Consider the following 21,656-nt stretch of genomic DNA (forward strand, 5'->3'; position numbering starts at 1 on the left):
ACAGGTTTTCTTTGAGTAGTTTGTAGATTCAAGTATGTGTGAGGGGCAAATGGGGGCAGTGCTCATCATTTCAGGGTGCGAGCAATGAGAGGAAACAGAGGTAAGACACACTCTAGTTGAAAGGTCCATGGAATTGCCAGAGCATCTATCCCCTCTGTTCCTGGAACCTTGAGAAAAATCTCTACTAGGAATTACAATGCTGATCATTAAATATAACAAACTGTATTGTAAAGTATTGCTTTTTAAGAATATGACTATGTGCTATTTGTTCTGGACATATATTGCCTATCGTATGTTTGAGTAGCTTTTCAAATAGTGATAGACATTGGTTTGTGTACTTTAGATTATCAAGAACATTATATCAGTACTGCCAAAGCTAAAAATATCTTATTTGCAATGTGTTGCATTGCTGGCTTACAAGTGATGTGTCAATCATGGAGTAAGTGAAGAAATCACACAATGCTGCTTAGTTTTCTGTGAAAGTGTAAGATCCACTCCTCACTGACCACCAATGATTGTTTCTGACATAGTACCAGCGGTTCTGAGGTGTTTGAGACAAGTGATAATAGATACTGAAAGAATAGGTAAAGGGACAGACAGACAAGAGAGATATTTTATTTATTTATTTATCTAAAATGATATAATAAAAAGCTGTCAGAAATAGACAGTGTCAGTCAAATTATAATTTTATTTTACTTTTGGCAACTATATGTCTGAATGCACAGTGCCCGTGGAAAATCATCATACCCTGTCAGAATCATTACCTACCGTTACATTACACTATAGAAAGTGAAATAAATTAAATTAAACTTTTCCCAGCTGTTTTTACACATACCGCCTTACAACATTCAACTAAATAAAAAAAAGGCTACAGTTCTGAAAATTCATAAAAAATTAAAAACTAGAATAACAGGATTAGAAAAGTGACCATACTCCTGATTTAATATTTGTAGAGCCACCTTTTGCTGTAATTACAACCATAAGTCTGTTTGAATGTGTCTCTACCAACTTTGTGCGCCTGGATTGGGGAATATTTGTCCATTCTTCCTTGCAGAATTGTTCAAGTTCAGTCACATTTTGTGGTGAGCGGCTATGGACTGCTCTCTTTACGGCTATGGACTGCTCTCTTTAAGTTGCCACCACCATGCTTCACAGTAGGTATGGTGTGTTTTGGGTGGTGTGCTTTGGTTTGCGCCATAGTGCTTGGAGTTCAGTCCAAAAACTTCTATCTTGGTCTCATCTGACCACACAACCTTTTGTTACATGGCATCAGAATCTTCCAAGTGTTTTTTTTGCAAAGAGACTGTGTGGCACTTTTTCAGAAGAGGCTTATTTATTGCCACCCTGCCATACAGGGCAGCTTTGTGTAAAGCTTGTGAGATAGTTGTCACATGTATAGACCGACCAATCTCAGCCATAAAGACTTGAAAGTCCTTCAAAGTTGCCATTGGCCTCTTGGTAGCTTCCCTGATCAATAGCCTCCCGGCTCTATCATCCAGTTTGGAGGGACGGCCCAATCTAGGCAAGGTGTTGGTAAAAGCCTTTGAAATCTTTTTGTATTCTTTGCCAAATTTGTGCCTTTCCACAACTTTAACCCAGTGTCCACTTGAAAGCACTTTTTCAGCCTTACCATGCCGGGAATGGAACCCTCAAGAAACAGCCGGTTTTATTGTGAAGAAATTAAAACCACAATTGATGTTTGGTGGTGGCTACTGTTGTGTAATCTGGAAGGTCACTAGTTGTACCTGAGCAAGTGTAGGATGAATACTCTAAGGATATGACCACTTATCTAAACCAGGTATTTTAGTAATTAAATTATAGTAATTGTTAAGAAATTTTGTACATGTGATTTTCACTTTGTTGTTGAGAGTTATAATGTACAGCTGGAAAGTGTTTGATTTAATTTTTTTCAATTCCCATGGTGTAATGTGACAAAAGGTAATGATTTTGACAGGGTATGATGATTTTCTATAGGCACTGTATATATGTGGTTGAGAGTTGCAGGATTTGTGATTGCTGTGCTTTGAACCACACTGTAGCATGCAACTCAGGAAAACATTAATGTTATATATCTGCTACATCATTTCCCTTGGCCCATCTCTTCACTATACTGACCACTGACTGAGCTTTTAACAAAGTATTATATTTCATAAGATGATTTTATGGTTTATTTGTATTTCAATACACTTTTTGTAAGAAATTATATTACAAAACAACAACAATCAATTATGATAATACTTTTTAGCATTAAGTCAACTAATCAATGATAAGGATACAAGAAAAAATACAAATATGTTGCTGTATAAATAATCAATTCTATAAAAAGAGTCAAACAGTGAAGTGCAAGATCGGTAACATTTGGAAAAAAAATCTTCATTTTGACATTATGTCCATGGTGTTATATTGTGACAACAGAGGTCCTTGCTGCATCAAGGAAGTCATATGTTACTTGTGATATATCAAATGGCTTGTGAAGGCTGTCAGATGACAGTAGAAAGTTTAGGGCCCCTTCTTTCTCCCGGTTTTGCTTTAGGAAATCAGCAATTGCTTTCCAGCGTGCGGCTTCAGTTTCGTCTTCTGCCCATCTAGGTGTCTGCAGGAATGTTGATTCCAGAAGCGGGTAAGCTGTGTCATGATATACTTGGATGAATGTGTTCTTCATGAATTCTTTATCTCGCTATGGAAGAAATGAAAGGTTTTGTAAGTAACAAGTTTTTGGTAATGGAAATGTACAAACTGTACCGCAAATAGAATAACTGTACAATGTTTGTGACACAGATATATTTGAAAATGTTGAATTCTTCATATATACCTACATTTTAGACGTGGTTCCTTATTCTCCCATGCCTTTTTGTCTTTTTATTTATTTATTCATTTTACTTGCTTGATGTTCAAGTTAACAAAGTTCTTTTAAGCTTTAGTACGTTTTAATATGGTAAGTTGTAAGTTTTAGTATGTTTTTGGTATATTTGCTATATTGCATTGGTATATATTTGAAAATTAAATAACATTTTCAAGAAGCATGACATTGCACTGAGATTTAATAATGTATAGTTAGAAAACAAATATATAACAAACACTAAAGGGAACTGTTCTTTCACAATATGATAAGTAGGCTGTGGCTTCCAACCATTCAAGGTTGTGACCAGAGGATTAACGAGTAGTCACTGGGCCGAACACCCGAACTTAACAGATCTGAGTAACGAGCTGAGCCGGCTGAGTACTTTCGCGCGCCCTTGGAATTGAAAACGAGGCAAAATGTCATTTTTACATTGTCGGACCTCGAATATCGCGAGCTTTGGATTCTATAAGTACCGACCTCCATGGCGATCCAACGCCATTTTACAGAGGGACACAGAAGGGGTAGCACAGTTCTTGGCAGTCTCTAGTGCAGTTGGGCAGTGTCATAAGTAGAAAAGAAAGAGGAGGGGTAGTAGTGTTCTTCAAAGTCTCCAGTGACATTCAGAACAGCTCCATTGCTAATTGTCATTGCTGAAATATAAATAATAGGTCTGGCAGGCTTAGTCTTCTAAATCTGCAGTCTTTGTTTGAAAGTGTATGAAAATAATATTGTGACTTTTGAGGTGGTCAAAATTGACTGCAAATCGCATTTTCCCCCAGGTGGCCAGCCACAGCAATTTAAACTCTGGAAACGTGCAGAGATACGTGTGGTCTCGGACCTGGTGGTTAACGGAACTTGGGCCTCTATCTCAGATCTTCAGCATAAGTTTGAATCTTTTCGCCCGCTTTTCTTTGAGTACTTCCAGGTCCGACACTTCGCTATGTCCTTGCCCGCCTCTGACACTCTTAGGCCCCTCACTCCCTTTCAGTACATGTGTTTGCATTCCCCACTCACCAAAGGGATGGTGTCGAGGATCTATAACTGGCTAATAGAGATATCCTTTGACACTCCAGGACGCCATGAACGTGAATGGGAGAGGGATCTGGGACCCCCTCCGGATGAGTCTTGTTGGGAGGAGGTCAGAGAGGGGATTGCCAAGAGCTCAATATCCACACTTATTAAAGAAACTGCATACAAGCTGTACTATAGGTGGTACTACACCCCAGATAGGTTGTCTAGAATGTTTCCCACTGCTACTCCGGGCTGTTGGCGGGAATGTGGCCAGAGAGGCACGATGCTACATATATGGTGAACCTGCCCCCGTATAATCCTTTATTGGAACATGGTCCTGGCACTTATTAATTCCGTATCTGAACAACAGATCACTAAGGATCCTTGGTCGTTCCTTCTCTCTCGCCCTATCCCTGATGAGACCGCCCCTTCCAACAAGCTGATATCCCACATACTAGCTGCTGCCAAATCCCTAATAGCTAAAGACTGGAAAGATCCTAACCCTCCCTCTATGCAGTCCTTACGGTACTACATCTGGCATATCGCAAGCATGGAGAGTATTACATGCTACCTTCACGATAAATCCTACATCTTTGACAAGGTTTGGGCCCCGTGGTACCTACATGAAAGCTGTAGCTGTTTACCCCCTTTGGCTCTCTCATCCTCTAATGGTACATAAACTCTGGGCCGTCTCCGGATCCTGCAGGTTGGTCGTCGTGCGCCATGGGTAAGAGATCCATATATCTTGCCGTCTACTTTTTATTCTCTTATTTATTTTATAGGTCGTTATTCTGTAAATATGTTGCTTACAACCTCTTTTGTAATAGGTATGGGGATATACGTGCCTGTCCTTCCAAACCCTCCCCCCCGTTCCCCCTCCTTAACCCGTTTTGTTTCCTGACTCTTTCCTACCCAGGGCCGGATTAAGGGAATGGAGGCCCCTGGGCTAAGGGGCCCTCCATTCCCCGCGAGGCCCCCAATGTGAGCCGTCCGCCGCCCCCCCACCCCCCGCGAGGACCCCCCAAAGCACTTACCTGTCAGTGCAGTCCTCCGTCCCGGCGCGCTGTAAGCTCCTTACTGAGGAGATCTCGCGAGAGTTCATGAACTCTCGCGAGATCTCCTCAGTAAGCAGACTACAGCGCGCCGGGACGGAGGACTGCACTGACAGTACTCAGCAGCATCGATCGGGCCGGGGGCGCCCCCGCCCCCGACCGATCAATAATGCTGCTGAGGAGTTTGAAGGGCCCCCTGGATGCCCGAGGCCCCTGGGCTATAGCCCAGTTAGACCTCGGGTTAATCCGGCCCTGTTCCTACCCCTTCCTTCTACTATAAAACTTTAAAATAAGAGGAGACATCTTGTTGTCTTAACACAGTTGGTTTTTACTTGTTGTTTGCTCTTTTCTATGCTGTTTCCTCTTGTAACAAATAAAGAGTTTTAAAAAAAAAAAAAAATTGACTGCAAATGACTTGAAATTAGTGTTATTGAGGTTAATAATAATGTAGGGGGAAAGAAAAGCAAAAATATGTGATTTTAGCACCAAAAAAATAGGGATTTTGGAAAAAATTCAGGATCCAAAAGCAAAACAAAAACACGCAAGGGCGGTTTTGCTAGAACTAAAATCAAAACACGAAGTTAATCCAGATCCAAAACCAGAACACTGGGATCAATGAACCTCTCTAATATCCACACACACTGCTATAGCTGTGTTCAGAGTTAACCAATCACATTCAAAATCATGTTCAAATGAAAGGTAAAGAAACTAAAGGTCAGCTGTTCCTGTAGGATTTTCTTACAGTTTTCCAGCAAAGCTCTGTGCTGGTGGGGACTATTTAACAAGGACAGTGGTGGTACAAGTACAGCCACTGTCCGACTGCTACCACCATGTCAGGATGGCGATGGCTGGGGGTACTAGCAGGAAAAAATGCATTATTAGTAAAATAAGGGAGTTTTTTTTTGTTTTTAAAATAACTTTATTTTTTTATCAGTGAATCTGGAGCTGGAAGCCCAAGCCTGTGTTTTGTTTGTTTGCTAAATTCCGGTGAGTGAAGATTTTCTATTGCTGTGATAAGTAATGACAGAAAATCTTTATAACGGAAGGGTCTTGATAAATAGGGGTTTGATTCATTAAGGATCTTAACTTGAGAAACTTCTTAGTTCAGTCTCCTGGACAAAACCATGTTACAATGCAAGGGGTGCAAATGAGTATTCTGTTTTGCACATAAGTTAAATACTAACTGTTTTTTCATGTAGCACACAAATATCAACTTTAAATTTCAGTCTACAAATAAGCTATCAAGTATTTGTGTGCTACATGAAAAAACAGGCAGAATTTAACTTATGTGCAAAACAGAAAACTAATTTGCACCCCTTGCATTGCAACATGGTTTTGTCCAGGAGACTGAAATAAGAAGTTTCTCAAGTTAAGATCTTTAATGAAGCAGGCCCTAGATCACTTACATCTGATATCAATTGCACACTGTATAGGGTAGAATACTTTTACACACATATTCTAATACAGCAACATGCTTTATTAACATATATAGAAAAAAGACTCATTTTAGCAGACATTGTATCTTCATAAGATGTTTTTACTACCTTTTCTGACCTCTTCAAAGAGTTCTCTTTTTCTGCCCATCCACTCTGAAATTAAAGACGAAAATAAAATGTAAAATAGTGTGATATTATCATTACTTTAATTCAGGGATCACCAGCGTATTACATAGCGCATTACAATGGGGATACATGTTATGGTGACAAAGGAGAAGTGTACAGGGACAGGCTGGGCTGGGGGACAGGGGATAATATGCTCTCCGGGCCAGTCTCATACTGGGCTACCTTGGGCTGGGTCACTTGCATTTTTTTCCCCTTTAAAATATTCCTAATAGACTGCTGAGCCGGGTCTTGTCCCCAAGCTAAAATTTGCCAGCCCTCACCTGGCAGTGTGCCCTTAATGTGGGACCCAAAAGAGATGGCTTACAATAGAACACACTGCACACCTGACAATACAGGCCTCCATAAACATATCTGGGGTACTGACCCTCAGTTGCAAAGCTCCAGTCTAGTGCAAGAGGTGCATAAGCAGATACCTGCTCTGTGAAACTATATATGTGCTCTGTGAAACTATATACGTGCCCTCTCCTGGGTACAAATCTAATGGCCTTTAATCCAGAAAAAAATTAGATTACGCACGCTGTATATTGAGATCTATTGCTAAATAAATAATATACAGCTGCTATATATTGTCTCATGAAAATTCAAAGGTGTTTTTTCTATAATTAAATTTGTCACATTGTTATGTTCTTATAAAGTACATTTTAAGGCCAGGTACACACTGAAGAATTTTCCTACCAACGTGTTATCTACAACGATTTTACTGAAGGTCCGATCGCTCGGCATGTGGTGAGGCTGATTGGCATGTTTTGGGCATGTGAGAAGTGCTGATTGGCATGTTAGAGGAATGTGGGGAGGCTGATTGTTATGTATGGGGCAAGTGGGGAGGCTGACTGGCATGTAGGAAGGCTGCTTGGCATGTATGGGGCATGAGGGGAGGCTGATTGGCATGTATGGGGCATGAGGGGAGGCTGATTGGCATGTATGGGGCATGAAGGGAGGCTGATTGGCATATATGGGGCAAGTGGGGAGGTTGATTGGCATGTATGGGGCATGAAGGGAGGTTGATTGGCATGTATGGGGCAAGTGGGGAGGCCAATTGGCATGTATGTGGGTAGATCTCATGGCATGTAGAGAGGCTGATGTGTATGTAAGGGCACATGATGAGGTCTGGTGGGAATGTGAAGAGGTCTGAGGGGCATGTTGGCTATTTATGACTTTTTTTTATCCCCACTTCAACAGTTCCCTCCACAGTGATTGTGAATACAGAAGCAGCATGAGCTACTGTGGAAAGACTGCAAGTACCCTTTAAACACTCCTCCACCAGACACAACAGCAAGGTAAGAGCTGAGTTGATTATTATTCTGAACATTTTGGCAATGTTTGGCTCTTAGGATCCGACTGGTTGGCCACCCCTGCTTTATGAGCTATACTTGCGGTTAACACATAGGTGCAGAGTACATAAGATGACTAATGAATTCACAATGTATATATCTATGAGGAATTGGCAAAATATACTGCTGTCCTTCCAGATTAGTGCTAGTAGCACATATTGCTGAATTAATAGTGTGGGGGCATTTGCATAATTTCATTGTTCATCTCAATAAACTTATCTTATTATTGATAACTGCTGAATACAAGTTTGTTTTTAAACCACTACATAAGTTTTTTGTTTCACTTCTAATTCTATTATGTTAAATATTTTGCCTTATTCAGGAGTTGCAAATGGGGGTTCTTTCCCCTTTTTTCAAGAGTTAAGATTAAAAATGAATAGTTATAAATACTAGATAAGAGGAATCCAGACACTGTCAGTGCGGTGGCATTTAACATTTTCTAATATACTGTTGCTGTTTTATTACATATGACAACATTGCTGACCAATTTAAGGGATGCTTTTGCTCAGCACTCAAGCTGTGTAACCAAAATAAATGGGACCCTGTTAGTGCAGCCGAATGACCATGCACATACACACTGGCAAATGGCAGTCATCTGGCCAACTGAATGTCATCAAAACTGTTTTAGGGATACACCCATATGCAGTGATCTGGGGCCAATTTATTATAAAAAAACAAAAAACAAACTAGAAGTCCAAATCTCTGTGTGTGGTCGGTGGTAGTGCCAAGCACAGGTCCATTCTGGAGACACATTTCCACCCACTTTTACCCACATCACAAACTACTTTAGAGTTATGTGAAACCCAATCTAAAGCATCTGAATTCATTATTATAATGCGTCAGTAGGATGAACACCCGAAGCAACTGGTGTTATCTGCTCACTAATTGACATTTACAATATTAAGCTAGGAACACACTACAGAAAATTTCTCCCAATGCGATATTGTTAATGATTCTACCAACGACTGAGAGCCCTGATCAGCATGCCAATTCATGCGTACACACTTACACGATTTTACACAATTTACCTTCAGATCTGTGCTCTTTATCTTTCATAACCATCGTCTGAAAAGATCGTGACTCTGTAAATCCTATGGGAAATCTGCCTACACTGCTGGTCGTGAGCGCATATACACTTCAGAATTTGCCCGATATTGTTCATAGTGATTTTTGGTCAGTTTATAAAATCAGATTAAATGATACAATGTGCTTTGGTACAATAAAACATGATCGTCGGAGCGTACACACTAATGCAATATCAGAACTAACATTCGTTTATCGTGTGATTGGCATGATACTCCTAAAAAACCTGCAGTGTGTACCAGATGCACTATAGAAAGATCAGTGCATTTTCAGATGACTTCTTATCCCTATTCCAATATTACTGTTCTATAATTTTGATCCACTTCACCTTTGTTATTATGTTAACTATAATCATCATCGTAACAGGATTTTGTTGTCAGTGAATGCAGCTGATATATATTGACTCATGTAAATTATATAATTCCTTTTTTAATAGACTTTCCCTCTCGCTGATAGACAGAAAGACATTGTTACCATACCCTTTACTAAGGCTCATGTAATACTCATGAATATCAATTTCTACAACAAAGTATGTAGTCTCCTCTTTTGTATTACTGCTGCTACATATACAGTGGTCTATTGCCATCGAGGTTTGGAAATGTGCAATAAAAATAGCTAAATAAATAGAGTCAGCTCCCTCAAGTATACATTGCATATGCCTATAATTTGTATCTACTTTAACACAGGCATGTCAAGTAGCCGTACTAGTGGTGGGGAACCTGATTTGGGAAACACATAGAACAGCTTCTGTAACAATGTGTCCTGCAGTTCTTCTTTGACCAAATCACACTCCTCATTTCCACCGCATCAGTGGCAACTGAAGTGAACTGCCAGATATAATGGTTGACCTAGGACTACCTGTGAATTCAGTGAGCATTGCATTGAATTGAACCACTGGAGTTATCGGAAGGGGCCTGAACTAAAGGTTGAAACTGGGCTTCTGGGTGCCATTCCAAGTTTAGGAGTTTTAAGTAAGATTGATTTATTTGTATATTATTTTGGACTTTAAACAGGATTTTATTTCCATATGTATTTTGGATGTTAGAATACCTATCATAACTGTTCAAAATCCATCTACTGACTATATATCTAATATTTTGGCATTGCGGTTTTGTTTGATGCTCAGATTGCCCTATAAACCACATAGAATCGATACTAACTAGCCCTCTTTATTCCTACCCTTGCCCAGTGTGCCTATTTCCCAGACAATTACTATCTATTAAATAAAAAGAATTGTGTACCTTTATTTCACGTTAAAGAGTTACTAAAACTTTGTCACCATAAAATTTGTACATCCCTCTTCACCCAAAACTGAAACCAAAACCCCAATCTTTCTAACCCAACCAAAAACTGATAAGAGTTGAGAAATTTCTGTGCAGCTTCCGTATACTAAATTCCAGCACCAAATACAACACCCAAATCTATTTATACCATAACAAATATTAAATTGTGTCGTAACTTGTCTAATACCGAGGTGGTGGAGAGGTTTACCTAAGCAAGACATTTAGCACTGATCAACTAGGCATAACTGAAAATACAAAAACGTAATTACAGTGTAAGTCATTTTATAAATAAATCATTGGTGTATTTATGACTCCACAAACTAGTCATACAAGAACATCTATATTTCAGGATGTCCTACTAATTGAATCTCAGTATCTGAGCTGCTAATCGCTCTTGCAGGGTGGATGGAATATATTAGCATAATCATGACTCCCACTCCTTCCCGAAACACAAATCTGCCCATATTAGCTAGGCGGAAGCCTTGTTTTGTTTTTACAGTGTAACTAGCAGTTCAATCTCTCAATGTACTGAAGCTGGACTCTTTAATAACAATAATTCTAGTAACAAGTAAATTATATTAAGACAATCAAGGTAAATATTGAAATAAATGACGGTTAGAATAGTTTGATTACAGAGTACTAAACTCTCTAACATTCTCACTGTACCCACATATGTCCCTGTTATTAACTATCAGGTAATGCACATTCATTACTTATACACTGCCTCCTTGTTATTGAATATACGGTTTTATTTTTCTGGTTTTCCTCTGAGGTTTTGAACCCTGTTTTTCGATGAATAGGCAACTGGGATAGCACAGATCTGTGCACTATGCATTGCATACGATTGTATCCAAATAGCGGACTTGTGCAATATCCCAGACAACAGCAATAAACAAATGCCTGCTGTTATAAAGACTAAATCACAGAAGGAAACGTGAATTATAAAGCAAAGTATTAAGTAAATGGAGCAAAAAAAAAGCATGCACAAATCAACAAACTGAAGTTATTGGAATGAAGAAAAAATCCTGTATATTTTACATACTGTATACACACAGGGCCTGATTTAGATAAGTCTGCATGTGCACAACTTGCTGCACGTATCTTGCACTGCTACACCATGTGTTTTAGGAGGCAGATCAGTGCAAGAGCAGTACAGTAACTGTGTCAAGTGCGCCCCTCTGAGATGCCTCTTATTTTGAGTTACACAGATCTTCAGCATTCATATAATATGTAAAGCTCCTCATCACTATGTTCCTACTTACATACCCTTAAAGCATCCATGATATCAGGCTGCTCCATTAGTCTTGGGAATGTGGCCAGCACAGGGTTGCAAATCAAATCTGAAATATTAATAAAAGTACTGTGTTAAGCAACCAGCGACATTTGTGGAAAATCCAGGAATCATTTCTCTCAGTATCAGGGCTCACAATGGTAAATATTATGCTTATGTCTATGCCAGCATGGATTACATTCAGTGGAGCCACGCATCAGTATTTTTGCAATTTCCCGTTATGTGTATTGTTATTTAAATCATGAATGTGAGCAATGTTACTAGCAGCAAAACACTAAATCATCATCAACATTTATTTATATAGCGCAAGCAAATTCCGTAACGCTTTACATTTGGAATGACAATAAAGGTGATTTTGATTTACCCCTGTTCTGTGTCAATTTGTGACTGCTGGATGGAAGCTCATATAACTATCACTGATCCTGGGAGTGACATATTTTAACTCTGTACACAGAACATGGAAGGTAGATTGTACAGTAAATGCTACTTTCTCCCGTCCCCGTCCATATCTTCTAATCTGTATTTTAGGGATCTCAGTATGATTCCTATGTGCGCTTCTATCTCCCGTGTACTAAATTCCTGTGTCCAAAACTCAGAAGACCTAACTAAACAGGCGAATGCACTCACCCATATTCACATAGTTCAAGAATGAACAAATAAAGATATGGGAAAAGAAATTAATACATTAATATAACACATACAAGTTGTCTAACAGAGACAAAACAAAAACAATGTGGTTAAGCAATATTTGACATGACAGATTTTGGAACCTTCCCAAATAAGACCAAAGATTTATAAAGGGATAAACAACTAAATTGAAGACCCCAAACACTGTTGACAGATTAGACTTGCTGGTGATGATAACAGAAGGACAGAAATAAGAAATTAAAAGAGGTAAAAATAAATGATTACATCACTTATTTAAGCAATTATATCTTAATATATCCTAGAAGATATAGTCTGTCTTAGAGAGCCACGGCGGCCGCAGGCACTGCCTCGCCTCACTGCCCCTCTGTCTCTATGACGACCGGGGCATCACTTCCCGGAAGTTTGGGCCGACCATTGCCAGGGCAACGGCCGGACGCCGAAAACTAGTTCTATGCGCTCCGGCAAGCTGAGTAGCCTGGCGCATGTGCAGGGACCCTCACAGCCTGTGGGCTGGTTAAGCAGTTTATGCCATTTGTTAGCCTGCACCTGAATGTGGCTTGAGGGCAGGTTCTGATTGGTTAGTTTTTAAGTAAGTATTTAAGGCAGGGAGGCCGGTTATAGCGCTTCAGACCCTGTTTGCTGACCTGCTCCTGTCTGTTGTTGGATCCTGTCCTGTGGATACTCTGCCTGCCGGATTTTCTGTTGTGACCTTCTGCCTGAACTTTGGACTCTGCCTGTTTGCCCGTGACCCTGACCCTTTGGCCTGTACCTTGGGCTCTGCTACATTGCTTGTGACCATGACCCTTTGCGTGTTTACTGACTACTCTGCTTGCTAGTGACCCTTGACCTCGGCTACTGTCCGACCATCCGCTGCCTGCTATTCAGCCTCTTGGCCTGCCGCTTCGGGCCTGTATTACCAACTCACACTACGCCTGGAGTTAAGTTCTGGGGGCATCTGAGTACCGGTGAGCATATTAAGCTCTAAGGGAAAGGTGGCTGCTATAGGTGAAGACCTCCGCCACCTTGTTCTGTGAGTTGGTGATCAGACCGTCAGTCTAACAGTCTGCAAGTGTAAAATATGAACAAGGACTGTTATTCCTCAACTTCCCTGATTTTAGCAGTTTAAATGGGAACATAATATACTCTATATATCAGGAACATTTACTACATCATGATCTATAAAATTTAGCACATTTCTATGCAACAAAAAGAACATCAGTTGCATTTCTGCTTGTTCAGTTGTAAAATTAAATGTCATTCATTGGTCTACTGACCAATTATGCTAGCGTTGGCAGAAATTATGCTGGTCATCCCTCCTGCAACTGCTGCTATGAGTCTAGACTATTAGTTGGTGCTGTGGGCACATTTTGCAGGGTAGTCACATTTCTTTTTCATTTATTTAACACATTTTTATTTAACCGCAAAGGTCTGTGCTGTTGATCATCATCAGCAGAAACATGGCTCTTTGCTCCTGGGGAAGAGCATGTGCAACAGATACACCCCCTGATAGGCGTATGTGCCTCTGAGTAGAGAGTAAATACATAAACACTCCTTTAGTGTACTTGCCCTACATTAAAACACCCTTCCCACCCCTGTTCCAGTTCTACTGACGGAAAAGGTGCAACCGAGGGATGGGTACACAGCGCATATCTGGACATAGGGATACACAATTTTTTGTCCACAAGCACACTTGAAAAAAGTGTATTTTACATTTGAAAACATGCCTAAATGTGAAAAGAGCAGTTTGCTATGAGAAAGAGATCAACAAACCTGTTTAGCCTAAAAAAAGGTTAATTGGTATAATTACAGCCTTCTAGATAAAGGCTGTGAACAAATCTATTTAATGATAGAGTAAGAGCTAATGTGACTGGAGATCATTATAAATTATTTCTTAGCACAGCTGATATATATTTCTGGGATTCCTACTTGAAACGTGTCTAACCCTATTATAAATGTACAGTTGTCAGGATAACATTTACAGGCTTTAACAATACGCATAGAATAAATGTAAAGATTAAACATTCCCACCTTTGCATAACATAATGGGTTATGTCTTTTTACAGTGAGCAGTATTTGCTGCCATGGTCCAATGTTCTTTATTCATTGTTAGACAGTATAAGATGTAGGAAAGTCCATAAAAACATCCCCCAAAATGCTGGATTTGCATAAAATAGGTCACACCATTGCTCAGAATATATCTTACTATATACGGAGTTCAATTAATTAGCCACTGCAATTTAAAATTTCATTGTAATGTTTAATACATGTGCAGTATTACATTGTTAATTTATCTGTTTTATTACTGTACTTTATAGCTTATGTCCCTGTTTTTTGCTGAACACTTCAAGCCAGTAAGAGACAGTGAAAAGACAAAAACAACAACGGTCATTTATGAAACACAAAATGTGTAGGTCCAGAATGCTCGTTTATGTGTGCAAGTCTGCCAACTTGTCCACCAAGTGCATTTGAAGGTGCATCAACCCCCCACGCTTACCATTTTAGGGATTACCTACCATAATATAAAATTGCAACTAATTTTGCAGGCTGGCGGATGTTCCCGGGACAACAACTTAGTCTCACAGGATGAGATTCTGATCACGTATCACTCACAATGGAGGAAACAGTAACATCATCGGAACAAAGTCCAATATACATCCAATTTAGGACCAAAACCCTTAATTTATTTCAACTTTTCTATTTCTCTCCTAAACCTAAACTACTGCTCAGTTTAACTTCGTTTATGGGTAAAATGAATTATGAGTGTGAGGGGACAATGGGACCATCTTTATTACATGTGGTATTTTTGTGTCTTTGAAGCTGTGTATTACATTGGTCGAAGTGCTCCTAGAGGATGCAAAGTGCATCTTATTATAAGTATAGGGATGAGCCCCAATCTCTGGGACTTAATAGGACCTTTAGAGATTGTGGACAATTCAAGTCCTTTTCCGGGGAAGAAAAGTCTGCTCAAAATGGGGAAGGCCCTGTAAAGCTGGGTACACACTACAGAAATTTCGACCAACTTTTTATGCCGAGCGATTTTACATGCGATCGATGGCCCGATCGCTCGGTCCATGGACTGCATACACACTAGCCTTGTTTAGGACGATAAAGAGAAGAGCGGGCGTCCCTTTAGCGACTTTTTACAGCCATGTTGTCGTGAGCAATGATTTTAATTTCGTACACACTGCAGCGTTTTAGTGTGCCCGTTCCACCCTTTATCTCATGTAAATGAGTCTGTCATGCAAAATTACATTTTCTGCACTTAACCTGCTCCCAGGCAAAGGCAACAACTAAGTCTCACCGGATGAGACTTTGTCTGACTCGCAAGACTAAGCTCCACAGTACAATGCCGGCCTCACAGCGAATTGCAGCTAAAATGAGACCTGGTGCAATGCAGGGCAGGACAAACATAGGGAGATCGGGAACCCAAGACACAAATACTATTGTAGTATTTCTTCACCTCACCCTGGATCCCCTTGTATCTGTCCTGCTTTCTGCTGGCGGAAAAAAAAAACAACTTGTGTGCATCTATGGATTACAGTATTATGAAGACTTTTATTATCTTTATTTATAATAACATATTCCTCAGAGCTGTACAGAACACTTTATTCAGACCCAATAGTCCACCCTCCAATGAAGCTTACAATCTAATTTTCTTTCCGCAGGCACAGAAACGCACACCACCAGAGCCAATGTACCTACTTTTTTGTCTTTGGGCCACAGCTAACTTTTTTTTGTTGTAAAGTGCTAAAACACAACATGTAAACTGTAGGACATTATTACTTAGTAATGTATTACATTATAAGTGGTTTGAATACAAAGTATAAATATAACTGCAGAAGTGCAGTCTGGGGAATCAACTATAATTGTTTTAGCCTGAATGCACTACTTGTGTTGGTTTGAATTTGGCAGTGACCTGTATTTAATATAACAAAACATTATAGGGACTGAACCAATTAATGCTCTTTACCTATGAACAATAAAAATTGTGTTAGAGCCAGTACAATGGGCCAGAGATACCCTTTATCAGATGTACACAGATTACTTATTACATACTCACCATTTTATACAAAAAAAATCTTGAGCCCTGTAATATTATGACAATAACGAGAGAAAACAATGTTTTTCCACAAAAATGAGTATAAAAATGATCAGAAAGGGAAAAATAAACCCACATTTGTACCTGTGTTCTGCATACTTGTTCTCTCTTTCAGAAGAACATCACCGAGGATTTGGCGGTAGAACACCAACAAGGGAATATGGCACATGCTGCCGACCAATGTCTCTGGAAGCAGACTATAAAAAACACAATCTTTAAGACAAAGAAAAGTATTCTGGATAAAAGTGCAGGCTAACAAGCATTATCACAACATGCACAGTATCTCTTACAAAATCCTTTATGTTAGAAATAAAAGAGAATCAATGAGACGTTTCTAATTTTTACTAGGCTCTATTGTTCATCTTACTATTCATCTACCTGAGTTCTGGTAACAAATGTCAGTCTGACAGTGTGTGTTGTGGTCATGCAAGAATTTGGTGAATTCTAATAACCTTTAGTATGTGGTCCAATATACCATATATATTGTTAACTTTCTATCAATTACCTTTATGACTTTTTGTTTAAAGGAATTTTATGAACCAACATTTTTTTCCGTTCAGCAATAGCTTACTACATTTTAACAAGATAAATAAGAGGCAATAAATTAGATTTTGGGATGGGCTTTCCTGTGAGACATATACTGAAGCAACCAGCATCTAAAAATCATTTCTGCTACATAATTTGTGCTTTAAATGAGGAAAAGGTACAGAATATCAAGGAGTAGAAAATAAGGTTTGATAAACAGTGTAAATAGTGAAAAACCATTAATAATAAAAATCCAACATTTTTCTTTTCTGATTCTGCAACAGGATTACTGTTGAACTTGACAACACATGTAGGTGAAAAAATTAAATGAGATGCGGCTGACGGTCACTGGAGCCTGTTATTGCCATTGGAAGATGAATACACAGTCCGAAAGCAAACATATTGCGACCAGATTTACCAAAATCTCTGATAATGGCAGGTTAATTTGGGCATTTCATTTGGCTACCAGACAAGCAACAGATTGGGACTTTAGTTACACATAATGAACTTGGGTTAAGGAATTTGGTTAGGGTCAGGGGTTACATTTTAGGGATTTGGGACTGGGATTAAGTGTTTAGCTGGGAACTGGGGTTATGGATTTATATTTGGTACCAAAATTAATGTAGCTCAAATAGACTGTGTCCACATGATTTAGGGTTACACAAAATGAATCTCAAATGAATTGAAGCCCAGCCAAATTGGATGATCTGCGGATGACGGCTAGACATCCATATGGTCGACATTCAAAAAGTGGACAACATTAGGTCGACTATTGAAATGTCGACAATTCACATGGTAGACAATATTGTTAGGTCGACAACTAAATTGTAGACAGTATTATTAGGCAGACAATTCAAATGTAGACAGTATTATATGGTTAGGAATATTATTGTCAACCTAATAATACTGTCTACATTTGAACTGTCGACCTAATAATACTGTCTAGATTTAAATTGTCAACCTATTAATACTGTCTACGTTCAAATTATCAACCTAATAATGTGCGAAGTCAAGCCATGGGCAGGGGTATTTAAAGGGAAGCAGTGGTGATTAGGTGGGGGTTGTTGGGGCTCTGTCCACAGTTTAGTTGTTTTACAGGCAGGGGAGAGTGATTGCCATGGACCAATAGCAGCAAGAGGGGACAACACATTCATTCCCTCTAAGCTGCGCATGTAGTAGTATATATATTTAGAGTATATATGTATTATATATATTTTGATGTGTTGGAAGCAGGTAATATGGGCAAGCAGAAGAATCTGAGCGACTTTATAAGGGGCCAAATTATGATGGCTAGACGACTGGGTCAGAGCAGCTCCAAAATAAAAGGTCTTGAGGGGTGTTAGTGTCTACCAAAAGTGGTCCAAGGAAGGACAACAGGTGAACAGATGATAGGTTCATGGGCGTCTTAGGCTCACTGATGTGTGGAAAGCGAAGGCTAGTCCGTCTAGTCCAATCTAACAGAAGAGCAACTATAGCACATAGTGCTGAAAAAATGAATGCTGGCTATCATAGAAATGTGATAGAACACACAGTGCATCTCAGCTTGCTGCACAGCCACAGACCAATCAGAGTGGCAATGCTGACCCCTGTTAACCAACGAAAGTGCCTACAATGGGCACGTGAGCATCAGGACTGGACCATGGAGCAATGGAAGAAGGTGGCCTGGTATGATGAATCACGTTTTACATCACGAGGACGGCCAGGTGCATGCTCATCGTATACCTGGGGAAGAGATGGCACCAGGATGCACAATGGGAAGAAGGCGAGCCGCGGAGGCAGTGTGATGCTCTGGGCAATGTTCTGCTGGGAAACCTTGGGTCCTGGCATTCATGTGGATGTTACTTTGACATGTACCATCTACCTAAACATTGTTTCAGAACAAGTACACCTCTGTATGGCAATGGTATTCCATGATAGCAGTGGATTGACAATCATCAATTTACAATGCATGGTATATTAGAGGCCCTTGAGAATGGATGTCAGGAAAAAGCCCTCGGACAGCTGCACTTTTTTAACTAAGACAACTGCAGCGCAGAATCAAAAAATGTGTGGGTATCCGTGATGCAATCTTGAAACGTACCACATGGGAATAGCTACACTTTGAAATGCAACAATGGAAAAAAATAATGTTGTTTAAATAAAAAATAAAAAAATATCTTATATTATTTACTTAGTTTTATTCATACATTTTATTTTAATATAATAATACAAGTTAACCCGTGCATGATACTCATGCATTCTAGTCAAATCAAGCTACTTAAGGTGTTAAAAAGGTTCTTGTCATGCATTGATTGCCCCGATCGCACCCCTCTGGATCCGCCACTGTACACATGTGTGTTCATGAGGTAAAATTACCTCACGAAAATGAGTTTGACCCCTCAACTCGTCAATAATGTCAGTATACCAAATTTCAGCCCTTTTTGAGTTTCTTTTTCCACACACATTAAGAATTTAGTAGGTCAGTTAACCCGTGCATGATACTCATGCATTCTAGTCAAATCAAGCTACTTAAGGTGTTAAAAACTCCCCACTGTCACCCCCGGCAACCACCAACCACTCCCAACTGTCACTTCTCCTTCAAGAAATATATAGGTCAGTGTATAACTCTGCCCAGCAGGTGGCGCTGCAGCTTGTTTTTTTTATTTTCCACACACGCCACTAGACATTTATATAGTAGATAGTGCTTACAATTTTTAGTTCAGTTTTATACTGATTTTCTCAGGTACATGGACATAAGGATAGCAATTTGTTAAAGCAATTCACACTGTGATTCTAGCCAGTATTTGTATCATTTAAAGCTGATAACAGGTACAATGTTGCAGTATGTGCAGACATAAATTTATAGCAACAATCAATAACGTGCACCTACTTTAACATGTCTCTTCTTCTTCTATTCAGAGATCTAAGTTTCACTAGAAGTCGGGGTTGTCTTCTCTGCGTCATCATGTTGTGAAAGACTCCACTGTTTGCTACAGAATAAAACAACCACTGTTTTATCCACTAAAGTAGAAGCTAATAACACATACAGAATAGTATTCTAGCTGCATTCAAGTAAACCACATTTATTTACATATGTTTACTATACTGTATATATGAGCACTTTTGCTGTTGTATACAGCTTGGTGTAGGATCTGATTTTATGTGAAATGTCATTGCTGTGTTGCTCTGGATTTTTTTATTTTTTTTATTTAAGGACTAAAACAATAAATCATTTGTAATACACTAGAGTCTGGTCCACAAATCTCTGGTGATACAGAATTATAGGAATGGCTTGTTATTGCAACAGAGGACTTGTCTACTACCTTATAATTATTCCCTTGGGAGGGTCATGTGATAGTGTGCTTCCAGGCATATTATCACAAAGGAAGGTTATAAATGTAATTATTATACAACATGTGCATGAAGTTCTTCTGTATATTGTTTTCATAAATCTTTTCTATTATGCAATAGATATACTATATCAGTAAAGAATCCTGCTGATTTTCTTCAGTACATACCACGTCTCGATATAGATGGATCCACTTCAACACCACGTTCATAGGGAGTGCCACCATTTAATGTCAGTTCGTATGTCCTAAAACAGAAAATTTACCTTGTCCATATAATTCATTAAAAAAAATATATATAATTGTGTAGAGAGCACAGTATTGTGGAAATACAGCATCAATTGTTCATATGAAGGTTATGTATAACACCGTTCATGTGAAAGTTATGTATTACACTATGTCATTATGCAAATAATATTTTGTTTTATTTGATGATCAAACTCCACTAATTACATGATGGTTAAACAGATTTTATGCACTCATAAAACAGAAATGAGATTAGTTTAAGTTACTAAATAGCATATTAGTCATTTATTGTACATTTAGCAAAGGAGCCTGAAAAGGTGAGAGTTACCAAATAAGTTTTCTATACATCGGAGTAGTTAGCTATTTACAATGTTTTGCCTCACTCGTATGTCATGATCATATAAATGAATTAGATTTCATGCATATGTGTTGTTTCAGGCTCAGTTATAAACTGTCACTACACCATAAAGAGTCTGTCCACCTCGTTAGGACCTATTTATTGCCTTGTATATGTCCACTTGCAGCATTTACTATATGCATTACTTTATTTTCATAGCCTCCTTCATTTATTTGTAGCCATGTCGCCATCTCAGTAGGCAGCCCAGCACATCTCATACAGCACAGCTCCTTCTCTCTGCCCTGGATACAATTGTATAACAAAAGCAATAACATTTTATGGTATCCTAGGGTAATAAAGAAAATAACTATACCTCATCATATAAAAGGCATAGATACTAATTACACAAGGACACAGGTAATAAAAGATGCAGGAGGGTAAGGACGAGTCAATAAATGAAAGGCATCTGAATGTGGAATGCTCCTTTAAAACTGTTATTACGTAGAACAGGTAAATAGTACATCTATTGCATTTCCTTGGATGCCAGTTGTGTTCTGAATTAATAAATAATGCTGTTAACACCATTGTATACTACAATAGACTTTCTTTATCTTCCTTTGTCTGTCTATATATTAAAAAACCTTGATAAAGCTATACCGAGTTAAATGTACGACGGGTAATTGACGTCATGTATGACGGCACAACCCAGAAGTGGAACCAGTAAGCGTCTGGCGTTCCCCAGTAATCGTTTGCTACATTTAAATGTCGATATGAACAGATTACATTGCAGATCTAGGATTGAGTTTCAATCAGGGTAAAAATAGAAATAACACTAGCTGTCACCGCACTTATATGCATAATAGGCAGGGCTTTGGCCGTGGGACTGGTACTCATTTGGGATAACCAGCCAAATGGTGTTTGGGGTTGTTGTAATAGGTGACTGTCTCATCTTATATGGAA

The 21,656-nt window shown here is 39.1% G+C and overlaps 1 protein-coding gene across 1 annotated transcript; it reads right to left on the reverse strand.

Moving 5' to 3' along the window:
* Window positions 1-2,181: 2,181 nt before the first annotated feature.
* Window positions 2,182-20,714, reverse strand: LOC142144643 (nephrocystin-1-like). The gene is made up of 6 exons (XM_075203740.1): window positions 20,285-20,714; window positions 19,657-19,756; window positions 16,347-16,459; window positions 11,491-11,564; window positions 6,450-6,494; window positions 2,182-2,677 (listed from the first exon to the last, which is right to left on the reverse strand). Exons 2-6 carry the CDS (start codon window positions 19,731-19,733, stop codon window positions 2,399-2,401), a joined length of 588 nt encoding a protein of 195 aa, XP_075059841.1. The 5' UTR covers window positions 19,734-19,756; window positions 20,285-20,714; the 3' UTR covers window positions 2,182-2,398.
* Window positions 20,715-21,656: the final 942 nt, after the last annotated feature.

Source organism: Mixophyes fleayi, chromosome 3 (genome assembly GCF_038048845.1).
Source record: "Mixophyes fleayi isolate aMixFle1 chromosome 3, aMixFle1.hap1, whole genome shotgun sequence".
Lineage (NCBI taxonomy): Eukaryota > Metazoa > Chordata > Amphibia > Anura > Limnodynastidae > Mixophyes > Mixophyes fleayi.

What these genes read in the sequence shown, in the direction of transcription:
- LOC142144643 (XM_075203740.1), bottom strand. Translation starts at nt 19,733, where the DNA reads ATGATGACGCAGAGAAGACAACCCCGACTTCTAGTGAAACTTAGATCT. An exon ending in AGAAGAAGAGACATGTTAAA is followed by an intron (nt 16,460 to 19,656) that starts GTAGGTGCACGT and finishes TGTTTTTTATAG; the next exon opens with TCTGCTTCCAGAGACATTGG. An exon ending in AACAAGTATGCAGAACACAG is followed by an intron (nt 11,565 to 16,346) that starts GTACAAATGTGG and finishes TTAATATTTCAG; the next exon opens with ATTTGATTTGCAACCCTGTG.